At 37.6% G+C, this 18,721-nt stretch overlaps 3 protein-coding genes and 1 non-coding gene across 4 annotated transcripts; 2 read left to right on the forward strand and 2 right to left on the reverse strand.

Moving 5' to 3' along the window:
• Positions 1-7: 7 nt before the first annotated feature.
• Positions 8-681, forward strand: LOC127795129 (17.9 kDa class II heat shock protein-like). Its single transcript, XM_052326592.1, has one exon. The coding sequence runs from the start codon at positions 69-71 to the stop codon at positions 525-527; it is 459 nt and encodes a 152-aa protein (XP_052182552.1). The 5' UTR covers positions 8-68; the 3' UTR covers positions 528-681.
• Positions 682-1,167: 486 nt separating this feature from the next.
• TRNAC-GCA (transfer RNA cysteine (anticodon GCA)) lies at positions 1,168-1,239 on the reverse strand. Its single transcript has one exon. It is a non-coding gene; the product is annotated as a tRNA-Cys (tRNA).
• Positions 1,240-1,693: 454 nt separating this feature from the next.
• LOC127794414 (uncharacterized) lies at positions 1,694-3,430 on the forward strand. The gene has a single exon (XM_052325471.1). It carries the CDS (start codon positions 2,154-2,156, stop codon positions 3,198-3,200), a length of 1,047 nt encoding a protein of 348 aa, XP_052181431.1. The 5' UTR covers positions 1,694-2,153; the 3' UTR covers positions 3,201-3,430.
• Positions 3,431-5,103: 1,673 nt separating this feature from the next.
• Positions 5,104-13,793, reverse strand: LOC127794415 (PHD finger protein ALFIN-LIKE 4-like). The gene is made up of 5 exons (XM_052325472.1): positions 13,484-13,793; positions 13,315-13,347; positions 9,683-9,911; positions 6,283-6,418; positions 5,104-5,604 (listed from the first exon to the last, which is right to left on the reverse strand). The coding sequence occupies exons 1-5, from the start codon at positions 13,578-13,580 to the stop codon at positions 5,344-5,346; spliced, it is 756 nt and encodes a 251-aa protein (XP_052181432.1). The 5' UTR covers positions 13,581-13,793; the 3' UTR covers positions 5,104-5,343.
• Between the last annotated feature and the right edge of the window lie 4,928 nt (positions 13,794-18,721).

Here is an 18,721-nt window from a genome sequence, read left to right on the forward strand (position 1 = left end):
AACTCCCCCTCCGCCATTTGATCCACAATCACTCAAACGATCAATCAGTTTCAACTCCAAGTAGAGAAATGGAATTCAGAATCATCGGTTGTGCTAATTCCGACGAGAACCAGCCGCCGGCAATTCGCTGCCCCGTCAAACGCTGCGGTGGAGACACCAGATCCATGGCGGCTGCAACTGTCATCCCACCGGTTGACGTGATGGAATACCCCAACTCCTACGTGTTCGCCGTCGACGTCCCGGGGCTGAAGTCCGGCGACGTCAAGGTCGAGGTTGAGGACGCCAATATTCTGACGATCGCCGGCGAGAGGAAGCACAGCGAAGAAGAAATGAAGAATGAAGAATGCCCCAAGCCCAAGTACTTGAAACTGGAGAGGAAGGCCGGCAAGTTTACGAGGAAGTTTGTCTTGCCGGAAAATGCGAACGCGGATTCGATTTCTGCCGTTTGCCGGAACGGCGTTCTGACGGTGACGGTGGAGAAAATGGTGCCGACGGAGCCCAAGACCGTTCAAGTCCAAGTTGCTTAATTACAAGCTTCATTAATTGTTGTATTGTCCTATAATAATTGTCTTCGTTTCTATTGTTTTTTATAAGTTGTATTTGTGTGAAGTATTAATTAATAAATTGTATTTCCCAATTGAAATAAACAAACCTTCGTCTCTAAACACTAAGTCTGCTTTTAAATGTAATGAGTCATTTATGATTATTTCGATATTTGATTTTTGATTGGACAAAAATTTATTTAATTTATTTATTAAAATAAATAATTTAAATTTAATAAATCTCAATATTCGATTAGAGATTTGTAAATATTATTAAACTCGATTAGCGACTCATAAAAATATCTAATTAAAAATTTATGAATAATTTATAAATATAATAATTAAATTAATATATTTAAAATTATTATATATAATAATTTAATTATAATATATCTATATAATAAAATAAAATAATAAATTAAATTTAAACAAAATAACAAGTTTTGATAAATATAAACTTGAGCTCTAAAAATCAGCCCTAGAACCGAATCTAATCTAAGTTATGCGAAACTCTGACTCGATTGCAACAATAAACACTTCTCATATTCGGAAATTAAAATTTAAAATTATTTCAAGTATAAATATATTTTAAATTTCCTCTAGTACGACACATATAAAAGTATAAAGGGCCCAACCGGGTTCGAACCGGTGACCTCTTGATCTGCAGTCAAATGCTCTACCACTGAGCTATGGACCCCTTGTGACGAACAACCTGTCACAATTGGGTATCCATGTACATTTGGTTGATTTTACGCTTTTAATAATTAATTATTATTTAATAAATCCATTTAAGGGAGCAGCAGAAATAGAAAAAGGAAAATCTTATTCTAAGTCCATTTAATCCGCTAAACTCTCGGGACAATGAGAGACCAACGCGAGTGACGAAAACTCCCCAATCAATCCCTCCCTTCGCTAGGGGACAAAAGCACAAATTCTGATCTTTTCCGACGTGGCAATATTGGACCGCCGGAAGATAACGTGGTAGCGTAAAGACGCACGCACCGAATTCGATCTCGTGGATATGGATGACACGTCGTGTCACGTGTCGTCCTGTACCGGACAACCCGAATCCAGTTGCCCCGTAACCGATACCCGAAACGTGTCGGCTCCGCATCAGCCCTACTATTTTCATCCCTCTGCTCGCCTTTTATCCCAACCCAACACATAGAAGAAGCTCACTCCCCAAACTGCATATACCGATTCTCGCTCCTCTCTCTCTCTAGATCCGTTTCGAATACATAGCAGACGTCCATTGGATTTCCGGCAAGATCGGCCGCCGGAGAGGATGATGGTGATGGGGATGATTGGTTGTCTGGACGATATTCCGGAAAGGGCGATCCAGAAATGTTAGATCCGTTTACCGTGAGCCACGTTCGGTCTAAGATTTGGCTACGAAAGAGGAAAAAAATCCCTAGATCCTTCGCCGGGTTGTGTGAATTGAGATAAAATTGTAAAGATCCTCCTTGGTTTCGTGTTATTGGACCCGGATAATGATCCCGCGATTGCACAGTTTTGGAATTAGGGTTAGGTATTCGGTTTCGGTTTTGTACAGTTAGGGGGATAGGTAGGGGTAAAAGTTAGGGTTGGTTGGAAGCTCTGAAAGTGGCGAAAATGAGTTTGAGTGCGGCCGAGGAAGATTCGGCGCAGGAGATTCATATTCCGGCGGATATCGATTGGCAAATGCTCGACAAATCGAAGTTCTTCTTCCTCGGCGCGGCACTCTTCTCCGGTGTGTCGGCTGCGCTTTACCCTGTCGTTGTGTTGAAGACTCGGCAGCAAGTGGCTGAATCTCAGGTCTCCTGCATCAGGACCGCGTTCTGGATTGTCCGGCACGAGGGCCTCCGCGGTCTGTACAGGGGGTTCGGGACCTCGTTGATGGGCACAATTCCAGCTAGGGCTTTGTACATGACTGCTCTTGAAGTGACCAAGAGCAACGTTGGGACGGCAACCATTAGATTAGGGCTTGCCGAGCCAACAGCAGCTGCCATTGCCAATGCGGCCGCTGGCTTGAGCGCTGCCATGGCGGCACAGCTGGTCTGGACCCCCATTGATGTGGTGAGCCAGAGACTCATGGTGCAGGGTGGTAATAACCCAAAGCTTCCCGCTGCATCGGCCTGTAAATATCTCGGTGGAATCGATGCATTCCGGAAGATCCTCAGTACGGATGGACCAAGGGGACTGTACAGAGGTTTTGGGATATCAATACTGACATATGCCCCTTCAAATGCAGTTTGGTGGGCGTCATACTCTGTTGCCCAGAGACTCGTCTGGGGTGGGGTTGGATGCTACTTCTGCAAGAAAGATGATGTTATTAGCAGTGAGAATGGCGTCAACACTTTAAGACCAGATTCCAAGACGGTAATGGCAGTTCAGGGTATTAGTGCAGCAATGGCAGGAGGCATTTCAGCTTTGATTACTATGCCCCTTGACACAATCAAGACGAGATTACAGGTCCTGGATGGCGACGAGAATGGCCGGAGGGGCCCAACTATGGGGCAAACAGTTAGGAATTTGATCAGGGAAGGTGGATGGATGGCCTGTTACAGAGGTTTGGGACCGCGGTGTGCTTCCATGTCCATGTCCGCCACCACCATGATCACGACCTATGAGTTTCTAAAACGCCTCTCGGCAAAGAATCAACAGGGTTTAACATCATGAACACGGATAAAAAAGAGGAATTGGTAGAGAAAAGGAGGTTTTTCTCTTTGATCTCCGTTTAAATCCTTTCTGTCTTGACTTTCAACTTGTTTTTATTCCTCTAGTTTCTATTTGCATCTCTCTTTCCTTCTAGTATCCTGTTTATCCATGGGATGAATCAATGTAAGCTGTTGCACTCTTGTTCATATAGAAATATATATATATAAATATATATATTTTTTGTTTTCTCTCATCTCTGTATTCTATATTATCTTTATGTACGAGTGTGTCATTTTCACGACTTATGGTCCTTAATTGCCAGAGAAAGTTGTGAAGGTTCTAGATTCCTTGTGTTTAGAAGAGGATAGCATCTAGATCTACTCCTTGGTAATAAATAAAATTTTTCACCCCATCCCCACCGTGCGCAAGATAGAAACATTAAAACTTGATTTATGTTGCTGGTTGTATTCCTCCTTTTGGGCAGGGCACAGATTCGTGCTTAATCCTACCTTTAAAAATTATTTATTTATTTGCGTTTTCTAGCTTTAGTCTGAAGGTGGGGCCTGCCCACCACTTGAATGGATAGCATATTTAACAGTGGGTACACCATCATTTGAGATCTACAATGGAAGTGGTTCTAAGATATGCCCTTTTATATTTGCAAAGTCCCAAACAGCTCATCTTTAAAAATTTGATGAAAGTTTGGCCCCATGTGCTCTCTGCCAATTTGGTATTTCAATCCATACCATGGACCCATCTGAATAACGTATTTCATGGATTCTTCTCTTTCTTTTTTTCTTTTTCTTTTTCTTTTTTTTTTCATTTTGGCTATAAACTTCAACGTTATTATTATAAGGGGCGTCAAGGGTGCAATAAAATGTAACAAAACAAAGATAATAGTAATACTTCAGTGCCTGCTTTTTCTTCTCATATGATGTGTTGGATGTTAAGTATGGAGCTGCTTGAGTGGACGCAACCATGAATGAACGTGGAATTGAGAGATAACTTCCTTCTGATGGGACCCTTTTCTATGAATGAAACCGGATTAATACATTGATGCTATTTTTAACCAAATGGGAAGGCAATTAAATGGATTATCGTGGATTTAATCCCATATTTATTCTGGTTTCGTGAGCAATCTTGTGTACCCAGTGTCCGCTTAAAGAGGTAGTGGCTGGAGATTTTTGTCATTACAAAATAAAATAAAATAAAAGAAAAAATAAAAACGAATTCTATGCAAAGCATCAAATTCAATAATTAAATACCGAAAGAATGGTGCATTTTACCCAAAGGGTAAACAAGTCCTCAAACATTGTAAGGCACTTTTAAGCTCCATGAAAATGGGTAACACGTACGCGGCAAACCCATCAGGTAACACGGTTTAATCACTTTGACAATAAAAATGAAGATAAGGGCATCTTGTAACACAAACAAGACCATAAAAAAACTTAAAACTGAAAACAAAGTCATCAACCACCAACAAACAGATACCATGGATCACTTACGCCCAAAAATGAGAAAAAGTACACCACAGAAATAAAATATAAAAAATGGAAAGAAATGAAAACCTGGATCAGAGCGCAGCGTGCTCAATATCATCACCTCTAAGTGCGTGCTTCAAGCTTAAGCAAGAAACCTGATGCTATGGTCAAGAAAGAGGGTAACTGAAACAGAAATACCAAAAGCTTAACTCATGAATGCATTAGTTTGTATTTATTTTTTCATTCCATGGTGCTGCAAGAATGAACGCTCTTTTATCATATTAAAACAATAAAAGGTACAGGAGGGATGGAAGAGTACGAAATAATAAAAGTTCAGGGGCACCAACATAATCAGCATGGATTTATGCAAAACGATACGGGAATCATGTGATATGTTTCTTATAAAGTGAAGACATGACAAGATGCATCACACCTCCCCCACGTTGAGTGACCAAAACTCCTAATAAATTTATAAGGTGAAGATATCAATTCTTCCAAATAAAATGGGGATCAATTTTTGTAGAGCTAGAATTAACAGTCCTATAACAAAAAGTGAGAAACCCACCCGGAAAAAAGATAGGTATTTGCAATATTGTAGTGCTAAATATAGCCCTCAGAAACAAGAAAAACCCTACTTAAAATGTAGTTAGCTGGCTGCAAAGCTAGAGAAAGAACCAGATACATCAAGGACGAGCTCTCTTATTGCTGCAGGATGGGCACTTGTACTGCTTAATATGCTCGGCTCTAGCTGGGGTAATCTTCACACACTTGCCATGGAACCACTTCTCGCATATGTCACAACAGATCCAGAATTCATCGGATGCATAATTCTCTCCACATGCCCCACACAATGTCTCCCCGTGCTCATCTTCGTCTTCGTCTTCGTCTTCATCTTCATCGTCCAAGCCCTCTTCCTCTTTGGGCTGTGACTTTGAAGATTTCCCCTGCGATTCAGATTTCCACTTCTTGGTCAAACAAAAACTAGGCAATGAAAAACCAATAAGAGAAGAAAGGATAATGGAACGCAATAACAAGGACTACAAAATCCTTTACATCAAAAGGCCAGTGGTCCTTTTGCATGTGCCCAGTGGGTGTGCCTACAGGTTCCCTATATGGTTCAAAAAAGAAGACGAACATCGAGTATTGCCTCCGAAGTCAAAAGGGTGAAATATCCTGTCTTGCCTACTCACAAAATGTAAGGCAATCAACGGGCAACTCCAACCAGAAAAAGTGACCTTCCCATTTCATAACTTGTAAATAAGTTTATTAGACTTGCAATTCCCAAGTCTTGTTAAAATGGCAAGGTAAACAACAAAGTTAACTTAAGTTTCTGTTTAATGGTAGATAAGTTCATTTAATATCCAACCATAAAATATATACAAGACTTGATGTAAAACTGCATTCTTGTTAGCTGCTATTGGCACATAAAAGGTTAGATTATCATAAGCTTGTGATATTCATAGATTGTCATAAGCTTGTGATATTCAAACTTGTCTAAGGAAAAAGAACTAACAAGCTTTTTCCTCAACCCTGGCACCACCTTAATTGCAGGCAAAAGCATATGAGCATGAGCAGTCCATAACCAAATTATGTATAACAAATAAGAATTAATTCACTTTTACCACTTTAGAATTTGACTTAGATTTGCTGCTACTGTGATTTGAGATTGAAGATTTCTCCTTCTGCTGTTTCTTTGCCACACCAGTTACCACTTCAAATATAGTAGGGAGATCATTGATCATGTTAAAAAGCCGCTTCCTGTGCCAAAGATAAAAAGTTGGGTTCAGACCCAAAAATGAATGCCGTTGAAATATCAATGGATTACAGGACCACACACGACTGCCTAGAAGTAGCTTCACTTTTCAATTTTTTATCTTTTTCTAAAAGAATTCATAACTGTAATTGTTGATTCGTCAAACAAGTGGCTCATGCCATGGAGTTTAATTAACATTCATATTGGCTCATTATAAACCCTATTCTGAAAGTAAAATAGTTTCATTTCCAATCCACTAAATGCACTGCCTCAGTGCAATGTAATGCAAGCACGTCATGCCGGATGTAACAAAGCATAAGCCAGGGATCAAGATGATGAGCACATTCTGTGCTTCAATGGGAGGCTATATTTCCTTGTTTAGTTTGTTTACCTCAAGTGTTGTTTTCATCAATCGAGATAATGATTGCATTCAGCCCAAAAAAATCATTCGAACAAGAGAGATGCAGGAAAATGGAGGAAAATCACTAGCATCAAAACAAAACAAAACATGAGTATGCATGTGTGCTCATGCTGCATCAACAGTGTCTATCTTTGGGCATGCAACAAAGTCAATAACAGAAGGCAAAACATTATCTTCTTCCTTCAATTTAGAGGTAACAGAAAGCAATATGTATTTACTGTTTGTTTTGCGATACAACTTTCTCAAGTGTGCTGCTTCAAACCCTTTGACCAAACCTTCAGATGCTGCCCTACTTTAGAAACAGGTATTCCAGCATTCATAAAACAACATACTAACAAATGGCAACAAAAAGATTAGAAAGCCATGTATATATACCATGCAATAATCATCCTCAAAATCTTCCGTTAACAAAATTGTGAAAAGAAAATCACAAGCCGGGTATTCAGAACAAGATGTAGCGGACAAAAAGAAGCTAAAAAAAAAAGAAGGGTGGGAGGTTTCTTTCCAAAGCACCAGTTATCACTTATCATTTCTCCAGGAGCATCCAATTCCACTTCCAGAGATACAAAGTGCAGCAAAGGAGACATCTAAAGTCCTCATGAGGTCTTGCATCTTCCAAACTCATTGACATCCCACAACTCATCTTATGATCAAACATGAAACTCAAGCAATACACAAATCTCAGCGAAGGAGACATCTAGAGTCCTTGTCAGGTGTTTTTGCATTATCCGAAATCACTTTGATAGCTCATAACTCATGCTGTATTCAAAAATGAAACTGAAAGGCTACTTAATAACCTGAAATTATAATCAAAGTTCTCTAAAATTCGCCGCATTTTTAAACACCTCCAGTCAATAATTTTTGCCAAGGTAATATCCATCCAACAGCACATGTTCTCCAAATCTTCTTTTTCTTTTTTGGTCCAGAGCTATTCCCTTATGAGCTAGGTACAATGACCCACCTACCAGACTGCCAGGAGTAGTTGAATTAGCAATCTCTACTTCATTTGACAGAGACCTTGTAGCCAAAATGAAATTTCCTTTACTGGTTATCTAAAAAAGTGATGACTATTTTTACGTTGCTTTTCGTCATCAAACACCATATTGCATAAAAAAGGAAACATTCTAAAACCTTTTTCTTTAATATGTAAAAAAGAAAAATAAAAAACCTTATCTAATCTTCATTCACTAACCATCTACATCAAAAAGAAAATATTTCCATATGTAGCTGGACTAAAAACCAAGCATATATTGTCATACTTCTAGATACCATACACTGGACATAAAAGATGCATAGATTAAATGCAGCTAACATGACTTCTAATACTAGTGAGCTCAATAAGAAAGCAAAAATTTAACATTCACTGCCACTGCCCAAACAAACAAAAAAACCATTAAATGGACCAAGCTGCTGTGACCCAAACTTTTGAAAATAAAAAACCAAAAGGCCAAAAAAAGTTCAATTTAGGCGCATATACATGTGCACCAACTTGCAAAGTTACAAAATTTGACAACAAATCAGAGCTGCAGCATGTTACCACCAGTGTTATTAAAGGTGCGCCTAGGCGCCTGAAAGCCTTCCAGGCGGGCACAGACCAAAAGGCGCGCCTCAGCCCAAGGCGCCTTGGGCTTTTTAGCTATTTTTCAAGTTTTTTATTTCACTGTTTGTTACTTTATTTAATTGTTTACTATTTAGGGTTTACATTTATTACTTCAACTACAAATTTGACAATAAGTAAAAAGTCTACTACTTCAAATGCTCCAATTGAATTTGAACTAGATGAAGATGGATAGGGAGAATTGAACAAATTCAAGGCATGCAATAACAAAATGCAACATTAAGTCACCAAAACAAAGAAGATGCAAATTCAAGTCTAGTATATTACCTACCAAAAAAATGTATGAAACTATCATCACACTTCTAAACCATAGAAATCATCCAACAAGAAGAGTTGATGATGTGGAAAAAGATATTAGAGATGATACAAAATATAGAAATGTTTGGTCTTTAGAGTGGTTTTTTTTATAACATGCTTGTTAAAATATTATTACAAGTTAGAACCTATTTTACACCTTTTTCTTCAATTAGGACATATGTTTTTATTTTTATTTTTTTTTATTAACTTGTGTCTAGTTCCACCAGGCTCGCGCCTCGCCTTGCGCCTCAGGCTCCAAGACCCTTGTGCGTCTTGGGCCTTTAATAACACTGGTTACCACACATCCCATGCCATATACATGTATCATAGGAAGCTCAGGCTTGAAATGTTGCCAGTGAAAGAAGGTGACTTGAAATAAGTAAAATTTAAAAATAAAGGATGAGGGAAATATTGATCAGTAAGTAAAGTTCTGCTCTATCCTAAAGACTCAAGTTTTGGTCTAAATAGGCTGTTTGCTTGAGATTTTGTACTTGCCAAATACATATCCTCCTATTCTAATGATATTTAGCATGTATCTTGCCATAATGATCGAAAGCAAGGAACTTAAATTGATGAAGTGACAACAGGGTAATAATGTATTAATTAGAGTATAATCAGTACTTTTTTAATCAACAACCAGATTTTGATTTTGGTATGTTCTTTTGATTAGCACAATACCACTCACATTGTGGAAATTTGGAAGCATAAATTGAAGTCAATCTAAATGTATAAAACATTATTGCTCAGTTTATTAAATTGCTTCAGTTGAATATATAATGTCCCATCTATATTTACCTGGGAAACTCTCTTAATGTTTGTTTTTTCAAATATGGTATAACATAGTTTCTTGAAAAAAAAAATCAAAAAAGATTTTAACAAGAACATTTTATAAACAATACCATCTTCCATTTTGGACTCCTAAACCATAGATACCTGTCAGCTGTATCAAATCCAAACCTAGCACCGAAATAGAACGCAACAGAAAGTAACCATGCATCACTGTGGACAGCTACTAGAGATAACCAATCCTTTTCCTGCATCCCATCTCTGGCAAAGTTGATACCTAATGCAGGCTCTGGAAGTTCTGGAGGCACTTCTTCAGCAGGTAAAGTAACCTCCCATTGTTCATTTGGATACCCATACAAGCACAGATTTTCCTTCTCTGTATAGCATTAGCATGTACTTAAATTAGTTAATGTAGGAACAAAGATACCATCCACTAATTTAAGTGATATCCAAATCACAGAAAGACGTACAAGAGCAATCATCTCTAACATTGAATTAACACATCTGCAAAAATTTAATAAACCTCAAGCTAAGGTTTCTCATAGAAGGCCTTGAGGAGCACAATGGTTTGATGGCCAAAAACTTGCCTAAATGCTGAAATTATATGGGAAGGTTTTTTCACTATTTACCATATTAGGGGTGTAAATGATCCAAGCTGAGCCAAGCTTGACCATGTTCAGGCTCGGCTCATTTACTTTTGGATGTGTTCAAGCTTGCTTTAAAAGCTTCTTCATCGTTATGTAAACTTCAACAGCACAAAACATTTGAAGATGCAAAACCAGTACTTGAAACTATAATAAAAACCCAAAGGCTACCAGCTCAAATATACTGAAAACAATGGATCAAAAACCCCCAATCCTAAGCTGAGCAGAAGCAAGAAAACCAAACATATTCAAGCTCCAAAGCAAAAGGGGCAATCAAACACTGACAAGACCTAAACAAACTTAAAAAAAATCTCAGTCAAAAGATATCAAAACACTACAAGAGAAACCAAAGATTTTTTTTTTTTTTTTTTGGGGGGGGGGGGGGGTGCAATACAGAGCACCACAAGACAAAGCAAGAGATTAGAATTCTGAGACTCAGAAAACAAACACAAAAGGATAACCCACTTCAGACAGAAGGCAACTAAGAGATAAGAAGCAATCAATAGTGTGCATGATACAAAAAGAGATATTGAATTATTGGTAAGCACAGATTCTTCCAGGGAAGAGAAGCCAAATTGAGTGTACTAAAAGCTTTGAGAAGAGGGCCCTACAGAGAGAGAGAGAGAGAGAGAGAGAGAGAGAGTTTGTTGAAGAGGAGAGAGCATATAAGAAGGGTATGTGAGAACTGAGAAGATGTAAAAAGATAAAAAACTTACCAAAATGATGAACATAGAGCAAGAGGGAAGAGACGACAATCATCAGTGGTTGCTGATCAAAGGTGGTGGCAGTGGGAGGCAGAGAAGGAAAGAATGGTTCTAAAATGGAGGGGGGATTGAGATGAGGGAATGAGGCAATATGGAAAAAGCCCAAAGAAAATTATGTATATAATACCCCTTTTAAACGAACAACAAACAAGTTTTAACTAGTTTTAAACAAATTATAAATGAGCTTAAATATAAACAATAAATGAGCTTGTCCATACTCGTAAACAAGCAGAATGGACCTGTGTTTGGGCTCAGATCATTTATTAAATGAGCTTCAAAATTTTGTTCATATTCCGTCAATTAATTAACAAATGAGCATAAACAAGTCAAAACCAACTGATTCATGACAAGAGCAGCTTATCATGATGGAGCAAACCTTGAAGAAGCATAAAAACATATGCCAAGGATTGAAATTTTTTTAACTGGAAATGATAAACTTGTATTTATAAGATGCAACTGCAAAAGCAATAATAGAATGCCTTTGATAATTTCCATAGTTTTGATTCCCAACAGCTTTAAATCTTGTTTTGCATTAAAGACACTTCTGCCTTTCTCAGTTCTGCAAATTTTACAAATATTTGCTATAATATGTCAACACTATAAATTTCATTCTAAATTTAGGTCATAAACAAATATATAAGAACAGCTGTGCTTATGGGTTGAGTAATGCCCTCAACACTCTAGTGTCATTGAAGATATTCCTCCTTATAATAACCGGTCCTGAACTCGGATAAAGGAAGAGGGTTGAGTTAGATAACTGACAGCTAATGTAAAAATCCTTGGATCTCTCAACATGAATTCTAAATAAAGATTGGAGAACCAGAAATCATGCAACAGACCCCATCTAGTGGGATTAAAGGTTAGGATGATGATGCTGACGATGAAACAAATATATAAGACCACGGCTTCAACCAAAATAAAATTTTTGAAATGAAATGCATATAGGATAACACCTTTTCTCTGTCAAGAGGGAGAGGGTCAAGCATAAAGAAAGCTAAACATGTCTTGTTTACTTATTTATTTGGGTGAATATCAAATTCTACTCCACTGAACGCCACAACTTTTTTCTGTGAATTATGCCCTAACAAGTGATGTAATTCATTAATGAGAATCTTATCCTCTCTAAGATCTTCTTAGATTGCCATTGAATGAGCTCAGGTTTTCAGGAGTTGATCACTAATAGAAACTAATCAATTATCTGCTGCTACCAATTAGTTCTTTCATTGAGAGCCAAACAGAAACTTGTGAAAAGATCTTTTCCTGTCTCGTTTTGAGCTCTCAGCTGTGACTGGAGGTTTCGGTGAGCTACAGGATTAGAATGTGTGCTCTCAGTTGTGACTCTGTTCATTAACCTGATGATTAACAAATTCAGTACAAGGCAACGTTTATTACACATTTGAAATAGCTCACCAAAACTAACTAATTCAATCCAACCACCATTTAACAGCCAACATACAATATTCTGAAGTAAGTCATCCAATGCAGACGTGTGTCCTTTTGTTCTCTAATGGAAGACTTCCCCTACTCAACTATAAGATCGCCTTTAATGTACTATGCCTACTCCCTTTTAGTTTACCCCTTCCAACTCTCAGTCAACTATCTTCAACCTCCCCGCAGTTGACTTCTATGGGATTTGGTTGGCTCTTGGCAATTATTCCAAAGTGCTACAAGCTACAATTTGCTAGCTTATTACTGTAAATACCTTACAGTCTTTCTAATATCTCTTCCGCTGGCTGGTTATTCTCCATGCAATTTTCTGCCCCATACTTAAGATAATTTGGTCTCATTTCCATAGCCTCTTTAGAATTATTCTTCACCCTCTGTATTAGAGTAAGAATCACCCTTCCGGATCACTTTTCCATCTTATAATTCCTTGGAGGCAAACCACGTTGCATCTGGAATCTGATGAAGTACGGAAAATTGAGTCAGTTTTATAGAAAACCTAGGAAAGCTAATGAAAATATTTTAGTCAAATTAGACTTCTTAATTCTTGAGTAATGGCACCAAAGTTCGAGTTGCTTTCGAATTTATTTTCTTGATCAATGCAACACTTCCGTCTCGTCTCTTGTATTAGATCCTGAAAGAACTGACTACTATCCTAACTAAACTCCTAGAAAATTCATGATTTCTATACATTCTAGCACTAAAAGATCACACGAACTAAGTAGATAGAACGGGCCACTCCTCTAGTAACATATATAAAGATGCACCAACGCAAATTTCGAAGTAGCTCATAAGTTGAAAAACAAAGTGCAAGAAGACCTAACAGAAATAAGAAAAAAAAAATGGCATGCAGATGCTGAACCTACAAAAATACATGTGCACACACGCGAGGGAAAAGAAAGATAGAAAACGAAGTAAAAGCTCGTACCAGGATCACACTGCTGATAAAAATCTTCAACATCTACAACGGAAAAGCCGTGAAAACAAACGAATAAGCGAACACATTTCGAGATTATAAACACCCCCCCCCCACCCCCGGGGAAAAAAAAAAGCGTAAAGCGTAAATTTCAAAAAAGAAAACGAAACAAGAAGCGAACCATTGGTGAGAGCTTTGATCATGGCAGCTCGTCGGCCTTTGAGGTCCCTGAAAACCTCTTCCACTGTGCGAAGATTATAGGGCGCTCCTAAGTCCATCCCGCGCCGTCTCTCTTTCTCTCCCTCTGTTCCGTAGGAAATGGCAAATTGCGAAGCTTTCAAGAGGAATTTGAAGGCTACAGTTCTCAGAAGAAGAAGAAGAAGAAGAAGGAGTCCAGAGAGAGAGAGAGATAAGGGCGGATTTGAATGTAGAGAGAGAAGAGGGGTTTAACTATATTTGAGAGTGAAGAGATGAGTCCGACCGAGGAGATGAGATGAGTTGTAATCTAATCTCATTTTATATTGTTTTCTTTGGACTGGTCAAAGCAGCCAACAGACTTCCGCGCCCTCATAGTAAAACCTTTGAAATTGAATTCAGTGATGACGCCATCTACCAAGTTTCCTTTTTTTTATATAATTATTTAAATATTTCAAATTAATTTAATTTAAATATTTTTTATATAAAAAATAATTATAAAATATACATCACCACCTCTGCTCATCAAAATATAAAAATTAAATTAATTTAAAAATATTAATATAAAAATATAATCAAAATAATAAAAAATTCAGATCGACATAAAAAAAATTAAAATATATGAGTTAAATTAATTTAAAAATATAAATTTAAGAGTAATAAAAATAATAAAAAAATTAAATAAATATATAAAAAATAAAAATATTAAAATTCAATTAATATCTTTGAGATACTGTCTCTCTCTCTCTCCTCTTCAAAATTAATATCGTCAATATAATTTAAGCAAAGAGAAATTCTATTGAGAACCCGCCGAATTACTCAATATAATCCGTTGTTTTAATTCCCTAACTACCCTCCATTAAAAAGCCTTTATTACCCTTACCTAACTATTTTCTCCCAACTACTTTCTTAACTATTAGCTGCCCAATCTCCCATCACTTTCGTTGAACGTTTCTGATTCTAAGCTTCGCAGCCCCATCTCCGATCACTTTCACTAAACATTTGCGAAGGTTTTTTATTCTAGCGATTATCTTCTTCTTGTTTCTGTTAATTTTAACTTTTTTCTATGGATGATTATATCCAAAAATTATTGAGATGGGAAGAGTTTTATGGAGAAGATGATGAGCACCAGATCGTCCATAATGAGCAGGTGGACTACAATGAATCGCACCAGCAGCACGTCAATATTCTGGTAATGTATTTTAGATTGATGCATGCTATTAACTGATGCTGAGAAATGGCTAACTGATGATGAGAATCACTACATGAATGGCGGCCCACACATTCCAGTCGGGGATACCTAGCTTCCCCGATTGTAACTTTTCGGGGAACCCGAGCTTCCCCGACGCATTCCAGTCGGGCATACCCAGTTTCCCCCGACGGGGAAACTGGGTATGCCCGACTGGAATGCGTCGGGGAAGCTCGGGTTCCCCAAAGAGTTACAGTCGGGAAGCTCGGCTTCCCCAACTCTTAGCCGTCGGGAACCCTCGGGTTCCCCGACTGTTAACTGTGGGGAAACGTTAGGGTTCCCGACTCTTTTCGAGTCGGGAACGCGAACGTTCCCCGACAGCTTCGAGTCGGGGAACACTTGGGTTCTCGACTGTAACGAGTCGGGAACCCTCGAGTTCCCCGACTCGCAACTGTCGGGTTCAGACTCATACCCGATTCCCGACCGCTATAGGGATGATCTCGAATGGCCCAACCCGCGACCATTCTCCATTTTGTTATTTTTAATTCATATATTTTATTCATATTTTGGTTAAAGCAGAACCCATTTTTTCATTTTTAATTTATGTATCTTATTTTTTTTTTGATAATAGGGTCATCATCAAAATTTAGAGAATTTTGAAAATGAGAATGGCGTATCGTTTGATGCTAGTCAAACTTTTGTTATGAATGAGATTTTCAGTAATAGGGAAACACTGATTGAATGGGTTAAGACAGTTGGAAAAGAAAATGGAATAGTTATTGTTATAAAGGGTTCTGAATCTGGGGGTATAGGAAGAAAACCTAGAGTTCGTCTTGCTTGTGAACGGAGTGGAAAGTATAAATCATCAAAAAAAGGAGATGAGACAATAGAAGAAACAAATCGTAGGACGACAGGTTCTAAAAAGTGTGGTTGTCCATTTGAGTTACTTGGTGTTAAATTATCAAATGAACACTGGATATTGAAAGTTGTATGTGGATTGCACAATCATTTACCAGCAGCTCAACTTGAGGGTCATTCATATGCTGGCCGACTTATAGAGAAAGAGAAACAAATTATGATAACAATGTCTAACAATCTTGTGAAGCCAAGAAATATTTTAATGACGTTAAAGGCAGAAGATAAAAAAAATGTGAGTACCATCAAAACTATATATAATGCACGGCAAAGATATAGAGTCATGGATAAAGGTGGTCGATCCCAAATACAACAGTTGATGAAAAAATTGAAAGATTGTAATTATGTGGAGTGGTATAGAAGTGATACATTATCAGATTGTATCACAGACTTATTTTGGGCTCATCCGATGGCTATAGAGTTATTTAAAACATTTCCCCATGTGTTAATAATGGACTGTACATACAAAACTAATAGATATAAGTATCCAGTGCTAGAGATCGTTGGTGTGACGTCAACTGAGCTAACTTTTTCTATTGCTTTCGCATTTATGGATCATGAATATGAGGATAATTACACATGGGCAGTGGAGAAATTAAAGAGTCTAATAACTCATAATACATATCCAGGAGTAATTGTAACCGATAGAGAATTGGGATTAATGAATGCAATACAAAAAGTGTTTCCAACCACGAGCACCTTGTTGTGTAGGTGGCATATATCAAAAAATGTGCTTGCCAAATGTAAAAAATTATTTGATAGAAAGGAGACATGGGAGAAATTTATGTTAAGTTGGAACCTGGTTGTTTTTGCATCGACTGAGGATGAATATGAACGTCGTCTGTATGAGTTAACACTTGAGTACTATGCATATGAGGGCGCACTTAATTATTTGAGAAAGACATGGTTGAATGATTATAAGGAAAAATTTGTTGCAGCATGGACAAATAGAATAATGCATTTTGGCAACGTTACTACGAACAGGGCTGAGAGTGCACATGCAAAGTTGAAGAGACATCTTGGATCTTCTCAAGGTGACTTAGAGTCATCATGGACAATTATCAACAGTCTAATTGAGTTACAACATGTAGAGATTAAGGGGTCGTTTGAAAAAAGTTTAATGTTGGTGCAACATAACTTCAAGCCAGCAATTTTTAGAGAATTGCGAGGTGTTATATCGAGAAGTGCATTGAATATGGTATTAATGCAGTCGCAACTTGCTCATAAAATTGGGATAGACAAAGTTTCATGTGGATGTGTGATTAGAAGCACATATGGTTTACCTTGTGCACATGAAATTGCAGAGTTCATGGTACAAGGACGGCCAATTCCTTTGTTAATTGTGCATCCTCATTGGATAAGGTTGCAGGTAGTGCAGTCAGCTTATGATGGTGTGTCATCGCAGGTAACGATTGAGCTAGAAATAGAGAGTATATATAAAATGTTTTATTCAGAATCGGAGCCAGTGAAGCAAGTATTAAAGCAAAAGTTGAGAGAAATAGTTAATCCAGACACAATTTCACTACAACCATCAACCATGAAAGTTAGGACGAAGGGTAAGCCAGTATCGAAGAAGAAAATTCAGATTGATACATCCACCAAACGTGATCCGTCCTTATTTGAAATAGTTCAATCTGGTCAAGACAGTAGATCCCTAACAACATGGATATCTAAGAGAAACACCAACCGACTCAAGGGGTATGATGATTGTTTCCCACCACAAATACAATCGTTCTTGCATAGTATTGTCGATGTAGAATTAGATGGACATTGTAGATTTCGTGCGATAGCAGGGTTACTTGGTATGAGTGAGCACAATTGGAGAGATATTCGTTTTAGTCTGATAGGAGAGTTGCAATCTTTTCATGCGATGTATACGCAATTATATGGATCAGAAATGCGTGTGGATGAGTTACTACATATATTATATTGCTTTGATAACATTGCACCGTGCGAGCATTGAATGACTTTACCTGACATGGGCCATTTAGTTGCTTCAAAATATAATGTCGTATTGGTGCATTTGTCACGGATCCAGTGTCTTACATATCTTCCACTCAGATCGATCCCTCCTCCAGCAGTACAGCACATGATGATTACTATAGGATTTGTGAATGATTGTCATTTTGTGCAGGTATTCTTACTTATTTTGGTATTTATTTGTTTATATTGTGGATTTCATATGTTTGTTTTAATAATAATTTTTGTTGCATATGTCATTTATTAGGTATTCCTTAAGCCAAGGTCACCAATTCCTCCCGTCGCACTGAATTGGTACAGATTTCGATATGATAATGCACGTGATTGGGAAACGCCATACATATCCAGAATTCAAGCATTTTTGTCTCTAGTAGGTCAAGATGTGGCAACACAGGGAGTTTTTGACTTATCTGACACATGATTCTTATTCTTAGATTGTGTTTCCAAATAAGGCTTCAGGCGATGATGATTTTTCGGGCAAGTTTAATTTTCATAGGCTTCCAGCCCGTGATTGAAACATTAACTCATATCATCACTTATTGGCAGTCCAATTTGAAGTCCATAAGCCCATTTACTATCTCTTTAGAGGAGAAATGAGCATAAGCCCATTTGCTCAAGAGATGGAGAAACCCAGTCTATTACGTATGATAGCCATCCTTTTGGCCGAGAGAGGAGGACAGTTGGGCGATTCAGGGCTGGGTTTCGTTGGGTTTAGTGGTCTTATTTTTGGAGTTACTTAAGTGGTGATTTGTTATCCATATCTGAGCCTTTCTATGCTTTTTGCCATTATTTTTGCATTTTATTTTGTGAATTATATTGCACAAAATAATTCACAAACCTGCTTCACAAACCTGCTTTATATTTCCTATTCATATCTTGTTTTATATACTTCCTATTCACAAACCTGCTTCACACAAGATATATTTGATTTAATTGACCCATAATTAAAGTTTATGATATAAAGGAGTCTGATATAAACAAGTTTATAATATCTTGTTTTATAGATCACTTATATCACATATAAATATTTAAAATAAGTTTTGTTAGTAACAATAAAATTACTTGTTAAGATAACGTGGTTAGCTATTCGAGTTATGGAAATAATTTTTAAATAAACTAAGAAAATTAAATCCAAACAGA

The sequence above is a fragment of the Diospyros lotus genome, chromosome 2 (genome assembly GCF_014633365.1).
Source record: "Diospyros lotus cultivar Yz01 chromosome 2, ASM1463336v1, whole genome shotgun sequence".
NCBI lineage: Eukaryota > Viridiplantae > Streptophyta > Magnoliopsida > Ericales > Ebenaceae > Diospyros > Diospyros lotus.

Bases quoted from the DNA above. Each gene is read 5' to 3' on its own strand.
- LOC127794414 (XM_052325471.1), top strand. From the start codon at position 2,154: ATGAGTTTGAGTGCGGCCGAGGAAGATTCGGCGCAGGAGATTCATATT.
- LOC127794415 (XM_052325472.1), bottom strand. From the start codon at position 13,580: ATGGACTTAGGAGCGCCCTATAATCTTCGCACAGTGGAAGAGGTTTTC. The intron at 13,348-13,483 runs GTTCGCTTCTTG...TTTCCGTTGTAG, and splicing joins GATCAAAGCTCTCACCAATG to ATGTTGAAGATTTTTATCAG. The intron at 6,419-9,682 runs GTATCTATGGTT...TCTTTGGCACAG, and splicing joins GGATTTGATACAGCTGACAG to GAAGCGGCTTTTTAACATGA.
- LOC127795129 (XM_052326592.1), top strand. From the start codon at position 69: ATGGAATTCAGAATCATCGGTTGTGCTAATTCCGACGAGAACCAGCCG.